The 12,651-nt window shown below is 35.5% G+C and overlaps 1 protein-coding gene across 4 annotated transcripts in view; it reads left to right on the forward strand.

Moving 5' to 3' along the window:
• Positions 1-12,651, forward strand: part of LOC106051477 (homer protein homolog 2-like) — a 68,073-nt gene that overhangs the window by 3,887 nt on the left and 51,535 nt on the right. For 2 of the 4 annotated variants that reach the window (XM_056011688.1, XM_056011681.1), the window contains one exon: positions 3,679-3,815. The exons of 1 other annotated variant lie outside the window; for it this stretch is intronic. In XM_056011688.1, coding sequence (XP_055867663.1) covers positions 3,796-3,815 — 20 coding nt within the window. In that variant the 5' untranslated portion in view covers positions 3,679-3,795. Of the gene's footprint in view, positions 1-3,678; positions 3,816-7,062; positions 7,396-12,651 lie in introns of those variants that run through there. One more of the 4 variants, XM_056011695.1, reaches the window with a different exon arrangement.

Genomic DNA, 12,651 nt, shown 5'->3' on the forward strand with positions numbered 1-12,651 from the left:
GCTAATGAAAGTGTCACACAATTGGCTTATTCATTGCACTGTTCATTTTCCTCCACCATCAATCTTTCTCTGGTGATTCACATGAAAGATCCAAATCTTTATTCTGGTTTAAAGTTCCATGTGCACCAAGGTCTGCTTTGGCTAACTTAGTATGGCAAGAGTTGGAGGCACATTCTATTTTAGCTTTTTACACAAGCAATCTTTTTTTGTATCATCAGGTTCATGGAATATGGAAATATTGAAAAGCGAAGCCATAGACTTATATATATACATATACATATACATTATATTATATCTAGACTGGACATGGAGATCTTTTAGCACTACAAAAAATGTGAACATTTTTTAAAAGTTAAAGTAGTTAAAAGAAGTAAAGTTTTTTTTTCAACCCTAACCTATGTAATATATAATTTAATTTTTATATCTAGATCTAGTAATTAAACATAAAAAATAAGAGTATTCTCGTCTCATAATTATTATTTTGCAATTTTTAGATGGTTCTACATAATCTAGAAAGATCTAGGTAATCAATCTATTTAAATGTACATAAGATGATTAAAAATCAACAGACATGAGCTATTTCGAACAAGGATTTTTGAAACATTATCTCAATGGAAACTAACTGGAAATGGCTTTATTTCATATGTTTGCGTGAATATATAGTTCTGTGATTTAATAGCCTATTGGAAAGAAAATCCGAGAAATGATTTTCTATTATTTCTAAACTTTGAAAACTAAAGATTATTACTTTTCTAAGACAGAAAAGATTGATTTGGGCGACTTCCCTTAGAGCTTGAAAAAGAGTTACTTACATAAAAATCTCTCCAGTCTAGATATAATATATAAGTCTATGAGCGAGGTATTTTCGTAAACCATATGTTTTTTTTACCTTTCAGAACTGGAGAATCAAATCTCTTTTGCTTGTAGCACAAAGTCATTGGTATTTAGTTGGCAACAGTGAACTATTAATACGGTGATGGGGCTTATAATGTGTACTTTTTCCATTCTACAAATCAACTAGGTCTACAACCAAAATCCTATTTTTCTATGCCTACAAACTAGGTCTACAACCAAAATCCTATTTTTCTATGCCTACAACTTTTGTTGAAGTCAAACTAACCATATACACACTTACCAATGCATATATACATTTAAACTTTTCAATGGTTTTAATATATTAACATTTTTAAAAAATCTCCTATATTTTGTTTAACATTTTCTAGTGCCATATATACAACCATCTTTAATGTCATTGATAATTTTCCTATCCGAGACATAATGATTGATTAATATGTCATACATCAATTATTTCCCTTGGATCTCAAGTCTTCGGATTTTTCCCTTCCCTTCAAAATCGCCTTAACCTCAAACGAAGTGATCAGTTTTACTTTTTCTCTTAAGTGACACCAGTGGTTTCCACTCCTCCCCCCCCCCCCCCGACACTGACTATGACCACATTTATCAGGTTACTTGCATTTGTAAGCGACATTCACTGCAGTGCCATAGCGTCCACTGTTAACATATATACTATCCTTTCATATGAAATCTAGACATGCACAAATGTGTTTTGATATGTCGATGTTATGAAATATCACAAGCGCTATTTTGGTTTCAATTATTTCTTGTCTAGTAGGGATGTGTCGTTGGTGTTCCCTTGAGAACCGTTGGCTCTCCGTGAAGCTAGAGACCTTCATGAAGCTCTAGAGAGAGATATCAATGTTCCTGGAGTTTGATGGATACTTAACTTGATCAGCTTAAGCTAAGACTCGCTGTTATGACCGCATTTAGTTTGTCCCCTAGTAACCTGCAGTCAATGGCTGTATAAAACAAGCAGGAGCACGGGTCTTCTTGTAGTGTTTCTATAAAGCAAGTAACACGTGTCACAGACTTGTCTCTAGTTGTAAAGTTAGTAACAAACAACATTCTTTTTATTCAGTCATTTTGTTGCAGTGGGAACCTGTGCTTCTTTTCTTTGACTAGCGTAGATCGAGTCACTTTGTCTCTCTCCCTGGGTGTCATCTTGCAGACCTACACGTTATTTTTCACGCTTCCGGTTCATGTACCAAGTTGAAACTTTGCACAGTTATTCCTTCTCGATAAGAACACGTGAATCATTAAAAAATCAACAAATTATTTAATCAATTAGTCTCAATTAATTAGTTTTGTATAAAAAAAAGTACTAAGCTTATGGGAGATATGCCTTGTGCAGACAATTAGGTCGTTTTGTTCGCTACAAAATGTAAACTAACAATAGTTTATACAACCTTCTATTTATAAGTAGAGCGGTACTTGAACTCGAGACCTCCAGTTGAAATTCAGACTTAGCAACTTTGAAATTTAAAAAATGCTTTTGAAAAGCCAGCACGGAAACCTTCTCCCAGATACTGAATACCCCCTCATCCCCCCCTTCCCCTCACTCCCAACTGGTTCATAAAATCGATTGGACCATAGCGCATCGAGCATGCTATAAGCTTGAAAGTTGCGCTAAACAAAAACAATTATTTAAAATATTTCCACTGGCATACATTTATTGCTATTAGTCTAGACTCTGGATATATAACAAATGAACTAAATGATTGATTCGAAATAATTGATGCAATTTCACTCACTTTGTTGTTTAAAACGTATTTATTATATTTTACTTATTTTTTAAATTGCTTTTGAAAAAAAGCATCACGTAATATCATTAATGGTACACAAAATGGATTGGACCATAGCGCACAGTCATCAAACTATATCCAAAATAAAAGTCAACCAAAATTATCAATAAAATGACAAAATAAAAACACTGACTTGGCAAATTCTAATAGTACATACTCAAATAAGTTAGGTCCAATGATAAACCAAACAGCTTATTCTTTATGGACAACAAACCTTTATGATGTTGCATGTATTTGGTTAAATTTTGAGTCATTAAAAATTAACTATACAAATATTTGGTGCAGTTCTTATGTCTGTATCTGTTTATAGAATCTAGATATGATCTACAGGTTTTTAAAAAAAAAGTATGTTTATATTAAACTTGTTATATTATGAATATAATGTGGTTATAACAAGTGCCTAAGACTATAACAATGCATCAAAATACATACATATTCAAGTATATAATATACGTAGACGTAGCTACATACTGAGGTCCATAAGACTGTATAGAAGTACCGGTACCTACAAGTAGGCCTACTATTCATCTCCTAGTCTGATGTTGGCCTGTATGTAAAGCTTGTATGTATAGAATGTAGATCTGATGTAGCCTACATCTATGTATAGAATGTAGATCTGATTTAGCCTACATCTATGTATAGAATGTAGATCTAATGTACATCTATGAATAGAATGTAGCTCTGATGTACATGTATGTACATTTATGTATAGAATCTATAGATCTGATGTACATCTATGTATAGAATCTATCTATGATCTTCATTTACGTGTAGAATTTATAGGTGTTCACATTTTTACTGGCTATCGACTTCGTGTGTACATCTAGATGGCTATCACCGGACCATGGGTCCCTTCAACTCGTGTGATTGATGAAGGACACTTGCATTGTTTAGCGGACTTCCCACGTATGTCAGCGCCACACACAGCCCACTGGGCGCCCCTGAACCTCCCCCGCCCCCGACATTACCACCATAGTCATAACTTACCTTGCATTTTGTTTTGTCACTTTTCCTGTAGACCTAACTGTACGGAGAGTCCGGTCCTGTTGAGTGTTGTCATTGCTATGTGAGGCTCGGAGATCTAGGTCACTGTTCACACTCTGCGCGGCGGTCTTATAGTTTGGGACTTAATACAATGGATTCCTCACACCAGGCGTAAGTAGATCTAGATCTTTCCTTAAGCTGACTTGTCAGGGCTACCATAGGCTAGAATATGTTGTCTAAATCTTTTATTTGCTTGATCTGGAATAATTTCCTTACACAGTGTAGGGCATAAATTATTGATATGTTTATTCAATTAGTTTAATATTGATCTGTAAATCAAATAAATCTATTTTTAAAATGACATGTACACATATTATGGATGTAGAGTCAAAGTCTAGAATTCTGGGTGTAGATATCTCTTATGTGTTGATTTGTTTCTTTGTTTCGATGATAGCTGTTGTCTCTGCTGGTATTACGTATTGTTTTTGTAATGTAACAAATTGTTTCGTAACTAACTCTAAGAAGCAATGGCACAATGTAGTTAGTACATTGAGTTCCCATTCAGAACTTGTTTCAATGTACACAAGTTTGCTTCCATAATATCTACATTGCCTGTTTTAGTTATTAAGAGTTTGAACGTTTTCCTAATTCTGTTTTTATCAATTTATATTTATTCTGCTGGCAGTGTCCGTTATTAATGTTTTTGTCTGTGAATAATGATTCAAATCAATGTCATGTTGTGTTGTGTTTCTCTACACTATATTCCTTGTGTTGAGGTTGTGTTATAAATAGCATTACTGTTTGACGTAGCTGGAATTGAACCCATCAATCTAGCATCCTGGTGACAAGATTTCTATCATGCTTGAAATTCTGAATAAATTGCGTATGTTGACTTATTCGCTCTGTTACTTTGAGGAAAAGTGAAACTGGGTCAGTGGTTCCCAAATAACTTATACCTCCTATTGGTCAGAAGTGTTTACTTATCAGTTAAAAAAAAACAACAACAAAACAAACTTTGTTCTTAAAAGAGTTGAGACTGATATTAGGAACTGAAATCTTTTGTAGGACCCAGCAATAGGCCGAATGCAAATTAGTTGATTTGTTGCATTAAGCTGACCTGCGTTTCATGAAAAGACTTTAAAATAAATGACAGGCGTTTGACCAATAGACTTTACAAAAAAAAAACAACAAAAAACAACAAACAAAAAAACCTGCGTTTGATAAATAGAATGGGCAAATGTTTGCAAGACTTGGCCTACATTTGAATATTTGTTTATTTTCGAATCTCGACAAGTACATGCGTATACTTTACGATTTCTTAAGACGAGCTCGTGAACGCATGAGTTTCACATATTTTCCTCGCCTACAGTACATAGGTCCCTACAGTTAAGTCCCTACAGTACATAGGTCCCTACAGTTAAGTCCCTACAGTTAAGTCCCTACAGTACATAGGTCCCTACAGTTTCTACGTTAAAGGGACTAATACCAAAGAAAAAAAGTGGGGGCTGTTAGTTTTTTTTTTTTTTTTTTTTTTTTAGCTTTTCTTTTACTAAATGCTTTATAATACGGGCTTTAGAGATGTATACCACTTAACGGTCATTTTCTCTACTGATGAGACAGTATTTGATGTTTGCGGGGTGGGGTAGGAGAAATAAATGCTACTTAGGACACAAAGTATCTCCCAGCCCTCTCTCCTCCCTGAAGGTTTGCCTACTCCCAAGTGATGCTACATCGGAATCTTTCTAGATATAAACTTTTACATTTTCCACAATTTGTGTTGTTGCTGAACCAATGTGGTTTTTAGAACGGGGTATGTGTGAAGGTATAAATTAGGATCTGAGGGGTCAGGAATCACGGAGCGCTGGCAGCACGTGACTGGATATTTGATAGTGATAAATCTACAGAGCGAATACGATAGTTGTATTTTTTAGTATCTAATTTTTTCAACTTTGATTTTTAAATATTTTTTTTAAGATGATGGAAAAGGAAAAAATGTTTTCTGTGGGAGTTAGTTTTTTTTGTTCTTAGTTATTCATTTTTCGCTCTCCATTTTGTGGTCAGTTGGGTTCAATGCTAGTCAAGTGTTCTAGTACTAGATAGTCTATGATATGGAGTTTCCTTCAACCACGTTACGGTCATGTTCGTTTAGCCATGTCTTCAAATCTTGAGAAATATTGTCAGTGTTCTAGTTTTGAAAATGTCTCTTGTCACTGTCATGCTTCTCATCAGATCCCCATGGCAATGACATGGTTCAATAGATCTTAGATGTACAATTAATATCATTGCTTAAAAGATCTCCTGGCAATATAATTATTATCAAATCTCACGGAAATATTGTTTAACAAATCTTCAGGCAATACGATTGTTAAACAGATCCACAGACAGTATCATTGTTCACCAGATCTCCGAGGGCTGTGGAAAAAAAGTGTATGTTCTTTTCTAATGAAAATCGAAATAAATTTGGTTAGTGCCCTCCCCACCAAGATGTTGCAACCTTTGAGACATCTTCATAAATACACAAGATACATTGACCAAAGACTTCCGTGGTATATTTGTGTTCAGTTGTTCACACTGCCAAGCTTCTGTTGCTCTGATTACCCCCCCCCCCCCCAGTCTGCATACCTTGATCCCGCCTCCCCATCTCCTAGTCATTGAAGATACATTTGTTCTGTGTGATGGTCTCACGTTTCTTTGCACGGACTTCAGTAAAGCTTTGAAATTGCACTTACATCCGGGTGATTTCAATCTCACCGACAAGATGGCAGCCTTCCAAAACTTGTGTTGGGAAATTTATTCTAAACCTCTGTTTGATAGAGCTACCGGGGAGAACTACAGGATTGTGGCGGGGAGGGGCGAGTGGGAGTGCTACACTGACACCCAGAAAGTACCTCGCATTACCCTAGTTGGGTTTGGTAGCTCATCGATTCTATCAAAGGCCTCCCCTCTCTTTCAGTGATTGAAGAGATTGACTCTCTGGAAAGACTTTGACCACTAAAAAAAGAGTCATACTTAACTCTAAAAAGACATGTGGTACTTCTGTAAATAACAATCACTGCTTCAGCTGAAAGTAAATAACACGCTCTAAATGTTTTTTCCTGAAGACTGGGAGCCAAATTTATTTTTTTGTCTTACCACATTACACTTTCATTTCTTTGCTTCCTTGAGACCTTATTCACGTCATCATTGTGTGTGTGTGTGTGCTAGCTGTATATGTGTGGGTCTGAATGTGTGTGTGTGTGTGTTAGCTGTATGTGTATATACCTATCATTATTTAGCTGTGTGCACATGTTGGTGTTGATCAGCTTATACTCACGTCTGTACAGTTTAAAATGGATTAACTCCCTGTGTTCAGCATCAGGGGACAGAATGGAGTGACGAGCAATGTAAATGGATTTACTTAAAATTCAGATCGTCAATATTCTTAGCGCATTGAACATTGAGTTAATGCGCACACAACTTTTTTTTTTCTATTTCTTTTGAATGAAGATTGTTCTACTTTCTAGATCTATAATTTTCTGTAAGTGATCAGAGAATTAAAAAAAAAAAATCGGAACTACTTCCACTTCCTGTACGATGCCAACTTTGAGTGATTACATCTGTGGTGGAAAGACAAAAAAAGTGTACATTTATGTTGATAGGGAAGTGTGAAGAGCTTATCTGAAAGAGGTGATACTGCAGTTGTTGAGTGTAACACCACTTGACACTAGCCTTCATTCCGTCTGCTGGCTGCTCACTTTATGGCTCTGATTAGGTTCGTGTGATATTTCTGGTTGGTGGTTGTATTTGTAACATGAAGTTAAACAAGGTAACTTACGATGGTAATATCAATGAAATTCTTTCGAGGTTAAAACATAAACTCAACATTAAAAACAAATCTTTAAGCAGCGCTTTTTTTTGTTTAGCACTAGATCTAAATCTGAATATTTTCCTGATTATCTGATCTTAGCATTGCCTGCTTTGCTTGTTCTGTTATTGTTTGATGTTTTTTTTTTTTTGTAGATGTTAGTCTAAGTTTAAAACCTAGAATTTGAAGTCAAGATGACCTTTCTTATCCATCGTTTCCATTCTTTTAATTATCTAAACTTGAAGAAGGAAGAGTTCTTGGTAATGATCTTTTTATTAATTGTTGAATTTGTTTTTTTGACTTCAGAAGTTATTTTCGACTCAGAAAACATAAAAACATTTTACAATTCTGTCATGTAATTGGTGCCATTTCACCACATGTCCATAATACTGTGGGGGGACTAGTGTTGAGAATTGCTTAGCTAACTATGGGATACATAGAAATCACTGTTGGTTTTAAAGTGTGTCTTGAAACAGTCAGTCCCAATAATTATTTTGTCGACAAAAGGGATAGTACACTATACTTCTTGTTATGGAGTATATTAATGTGTTTCCAAGGTAACGACGGTGAAAGATTAGCGGTTGTTGTTTTTTGGCTGACGAGTTTCTGATGAAACCACAAAATGGTTTGTCATAATTCCTACGAATGTCAATCACGTGTTCACGTGGGTGATAGCAGACGTGAGTGGGAGGGATTATAGAGACGTGAGGCAGAAAGGACATGTTTTTGTTGTGAGTTTAATCTTGGTTCTACCTTCAAGTTGAATCTGTGTTTATTTTTTAAAATAAAATTTACATTACGTTTTATTTAATCAAGAAATTCGATCAAATTTATTTAACGTTTTATGTTTAAAATATAAATACATCGGTTAAATTGTACTAGCTGCTTGGAGCTACTAACCAACGACTTGAGCATCCACACCTCTTCTCTGCTTTAATCGTAAATACATTTTGCTTTTGAAAATCTGACATCTTTGTACAGAAATGCACATATATTGTTCTCTGATTTAACAGAATGTATGTTTTTCTCAAATAAGTTTCTGTCATTGAAACGGGCATCAAAACATCCTAAATGTTTCATACTGTCTGTACTAGATCACACGTAGTTATTGTGGCGTTCAGAGGCCGCCTTAAAAAAGTAATTTTTAATAATGTGATATTGACTTAGCAAAGTTATAGAACTGTTAGTAACACAAGTGACCTCCCATCGAGATGAGATTGATGTGATGGCGTTTCTAAGTACAAGGAAACTCACTAGAACCACACACACACGACGTTATGTCTATTTTATTACAAAGCTTATGTCAACTCGCTCTTTCGGTCTGTCTGGTCAAAAGTTTGAACACGTCATTTCTCCCACACCCAATCTCGAATCAAGTTGAATTTGTACAATTATTCATTGGCATAACCGTAAACAATACATGAATCAATAAAAAAAACAACAACTAATTAGTGAATTAATTACCGAAGAACGAAGAAGAAGAACTGGTTATTAATTATATTGTCTGATACCTTCAAGTGAAATTAATCCTTCAGTATTCACAGACATGGTAAATATGTTGGGTTTTGTCCCCTTAAATAATTGTACACGTTATTTCACCCACACACCCATGCTCGCATCACGTTAAAACTTTAAACATTTATTTATTGCACCTAACAAAATATGAATCAATTAAAAATGTATTAATTAGCTCTTTAATTATTGGTAATTAATTATTTTGTTTGATATTGAACTAGTGAAATAACTTCCCCTTTCTTGAGATTTGTAAGTGCTGAGTTCTTCCCCTTAGAAAACGCTTTTTTTAAATTTAATTTTTTGTTTGTTAAAAATAGTATACATTTTTAAATTATCGTTAACAAATTAGATTATCACACGAGAATAACTCTATATCTGGTTTTATGTGGTACTAGTGTCAAGTTGTGTTCACATTGTAACGAAGGTATTGACATACTGTGGAAACAAAGATCTAGATGTATGCCTGTCTTACCCATACTTCTACATACCGAGATAGACAGATGTACACTTAGCTAATGTATCGCATGCATGCTACTGATGATAGAGCAGGGCAGGGCTATAAAAAAAAAAAGTTGTGGTTAGATCTAAAAATAGTTTCATTCCTCTGAAGGTTACTCTCCCCTGAAGATAGACCCGAAACGAAATGTAATGAGAAGACCAAAAAAAATACGGAAGGTGGGAGGAACAGAATCTATTTATAGATGAGCATACAACGATAAACTGTTTGAGCTGATCACTTGAAAATAACGTTTGCAAGATAAGTCTAAGATAGACGCAGAGAGAGAGAGAGAGTAACGAGTTGTTCCCTTTAACCTCATTGTACACATTTTGTTATTTCAAGATTTCATTCTCACCCCTACCTCCAGCATGTGTCTGTCACTTCCAAATATTTTTTATTGTGTAGCAGTCACACACACAGATATAGCCCAGAGATATCCAGAAATACCCCCATAGATACCCAAAAATACTACAGAGATACCATGGTATTAGGAGTCGCTTATAAATATATTGAATTACACTCTAATAACTGGTCAGTTTAGGCGAGGTTTAGGGCTGCATAAAGGACTGGCCAGATTAGGCAATGCCTAATTGTGACGTTTGCAATAACTCAAAGTGTCTAGACCACTATGGAATAGTTCTTGTCCACTGTTCAGTAGAATACCAGTATGCAATAGTTCTCACTTTGTGTTGCCCCTGATCGGCCGCATAAAAAACCAACCATACATTCAAACTATTCTCATGCCCCCCCCCCCCTTCCTTGTCTCCACCTAGACTTGATATGTTTTAATACGTGGACTTCAAACTCAAGAGTGCGACACTATGGGAAACATTCTATTTGGATTGTCTCTCTTCACGGGAGACCAAACTACACATCTTGTTGTATACTAAAATAGGTTTATATTTATTTGAATGTCGGGGATAACATTGATTGGAGAATCATTGCGTTCCGCTCTTTTTTTAAATTTTATTCTTTTTTATTCTCAGCTGTATCTGAGTATGTGATGCTTAGTAAGTTACTTGGTTGTGGCCGTCATAGTAGGTTACTTGCTTGTGGCTGTCATCGGGAATTACAACTCGATGATTCTATCAAACCTTTTTTTTTTAAGTAGACAGTGTAGGTAGAATTGAGTTGATTGATTTAACACCCAGTTAATGATCCGAACCAGGTTTTCTACCCAGATTCTTTTTAATACCTAGAATATAAGTATTTTTGTCAACCAAAACTAACCCATATTTAAAAAAAAATGAATTTGGGTTTTTCCCGTGGCAATATTTTTGTGAACTAGTGCAGAATTAAAATAATTATTACAATTAGTTTTTTTTTCCCTTCTCAATAATTTCTCGAATGATCTCTATACTTCATGGCATGACCAAATCTTTTGAAATTTCTCAAATCGTGCCTTTTATTCTTGATATACAAGATTATAATATTTCTAATAATATTAATAATGCAAAGGAAAATCGGAAAAAGTGTTCAAATCTTTAAGCAAGTGCAAATTGATTCGTATAATTATTCAAACTCACTTAAACTAGAATTAAAAGAGAAATAAAAATCGCCAAAATGTAAGCCTGCGAGTTTGTTAATTTTCAATTCTCTCTCTTTTTTTTTGTTTTTATTTTAAGGATGCCCTTCTGCGCGCGTGTGTGTTTGTATGTGAGTGTGTCTGTGTGCGTGTACTAGTGGCAAGCAGTTGACACAAATTGAAAGAAAGAAAACCTGATTGTTGCCGCCAACTGCGTTGATCGGGTCATGAAGAATTGAATTTGTCAGATCTTTCTGAGTTGTTTTCATTAATAGAGTGAATCGCATTGAACATTAAAAGCATGGGAACAGAGTTTCAAAAGTCGCAGTTTGTTCTACCCTAGATTGTATGAACCATTTAAGTTATATACAGAGGATTTAAACCTAGAACATAGAAGAGTTTATGTTGCGGTATATTTTGTCTTAGAATGTATAAGCGCTGAAGCGCTTTCTTTGACCACCTTGCGAGCGCTTTCCTTCGCTTAGTTGGCCATGCAAGAGTCGTCTAGAGATGCGGCGGTCTTCCATTCTGCAGACGTGTCCTACCCATCGCAGCTGGGACTGCATCAGGATTGTGTGGATGCTTTGCAGACCCGCGCTTCGAAGGACTTCAGTATCTGGTATTTTGTTTTGCCATTTGACATTCAGTATTTTTCTTAGACATGTCATGTTTTTAAATATGTCATGTGGAAGTGGTTCAGTTTCTTTGCATGTTTTCTGTACACTGTCCACGTTTCTGAGGCATATAGCAATGTAGGGAGGATGACAGCTCGATAGATCCCTAGCTTTGTGTTTGTGGTGATACCTCGTCTGCTCCAATACCCGCACATGAATAGTGTCTGTCATACACACAGAGAGAATACACCCAGGCTTGTATCGATTTCATTGATGAGACTGTCCAGAGGTACAACGTGCACATTGGGCTGGGAAAGGTGTGTAGGGAAAGGTGGAGTAAGGTTCTCTCATTGGTCACACGAGATCTTCTGAAACAAGCGCTCCTGAAAACTATACACTACTTCATGTGTGTGGCTAGAGCTTTTCATTATTAAGTCAGAGCTCACCTGTAACATTTGAACACAGTAAAACCCACACACCGTTATGATCAGAAATGTCAGGACACTAATTACATAAAAAACTAACAATTAAACCTAATGGACAAAGGAAAAAAAAAAAAAAAAAAACTATTGATATCACCTGAAGGGACCACTGGTAGAGATGAGATTTTCACATTAAAAATACGTTTGAACGTAAACACACAAAAACAAATATGTTTCATTCTAAAAAACAACAACAATAAGATGAACATATTTCATAGGACATTTGGTTCGAAAACGTCCAGCTATTTCGTTGAAATCTGTGTATAAAAAACAACACAAAGAGGCGAGTTACTGAATCGAAAGTTATGGTGTATCCCTGTGTGGTAATACAACTTATGGTGTCGTCTAGGATATGGTGTCGTCTAGGATATGGTGTCGTCTATAATATGGTGTCGTCTAGGATATGGTGTCGTCTAGGATATGGTGTCGTCTAGGATTTGGTGTCGTCTAGGATATGGTGTCGTCTATAATATGGTGTCGTCTAGGATATGGTGTCGTCTAGGATATGGTGTCGTCTAGGATATGGTG

The sequence above is a fragment of the Biomphalaria glabrata genome, chromosome 1 (assembly GCF_947242115.1).
Source record: "Biomphalaria glabrata chromosome 1, xgBioGlab47.1, whole genome shotgun sequence".
NCBI lineage: Eukaryota > Metazoa > Mollusca > Gastropoda > Planorbidae > Biomphalaria > Biomphalaria glabrata.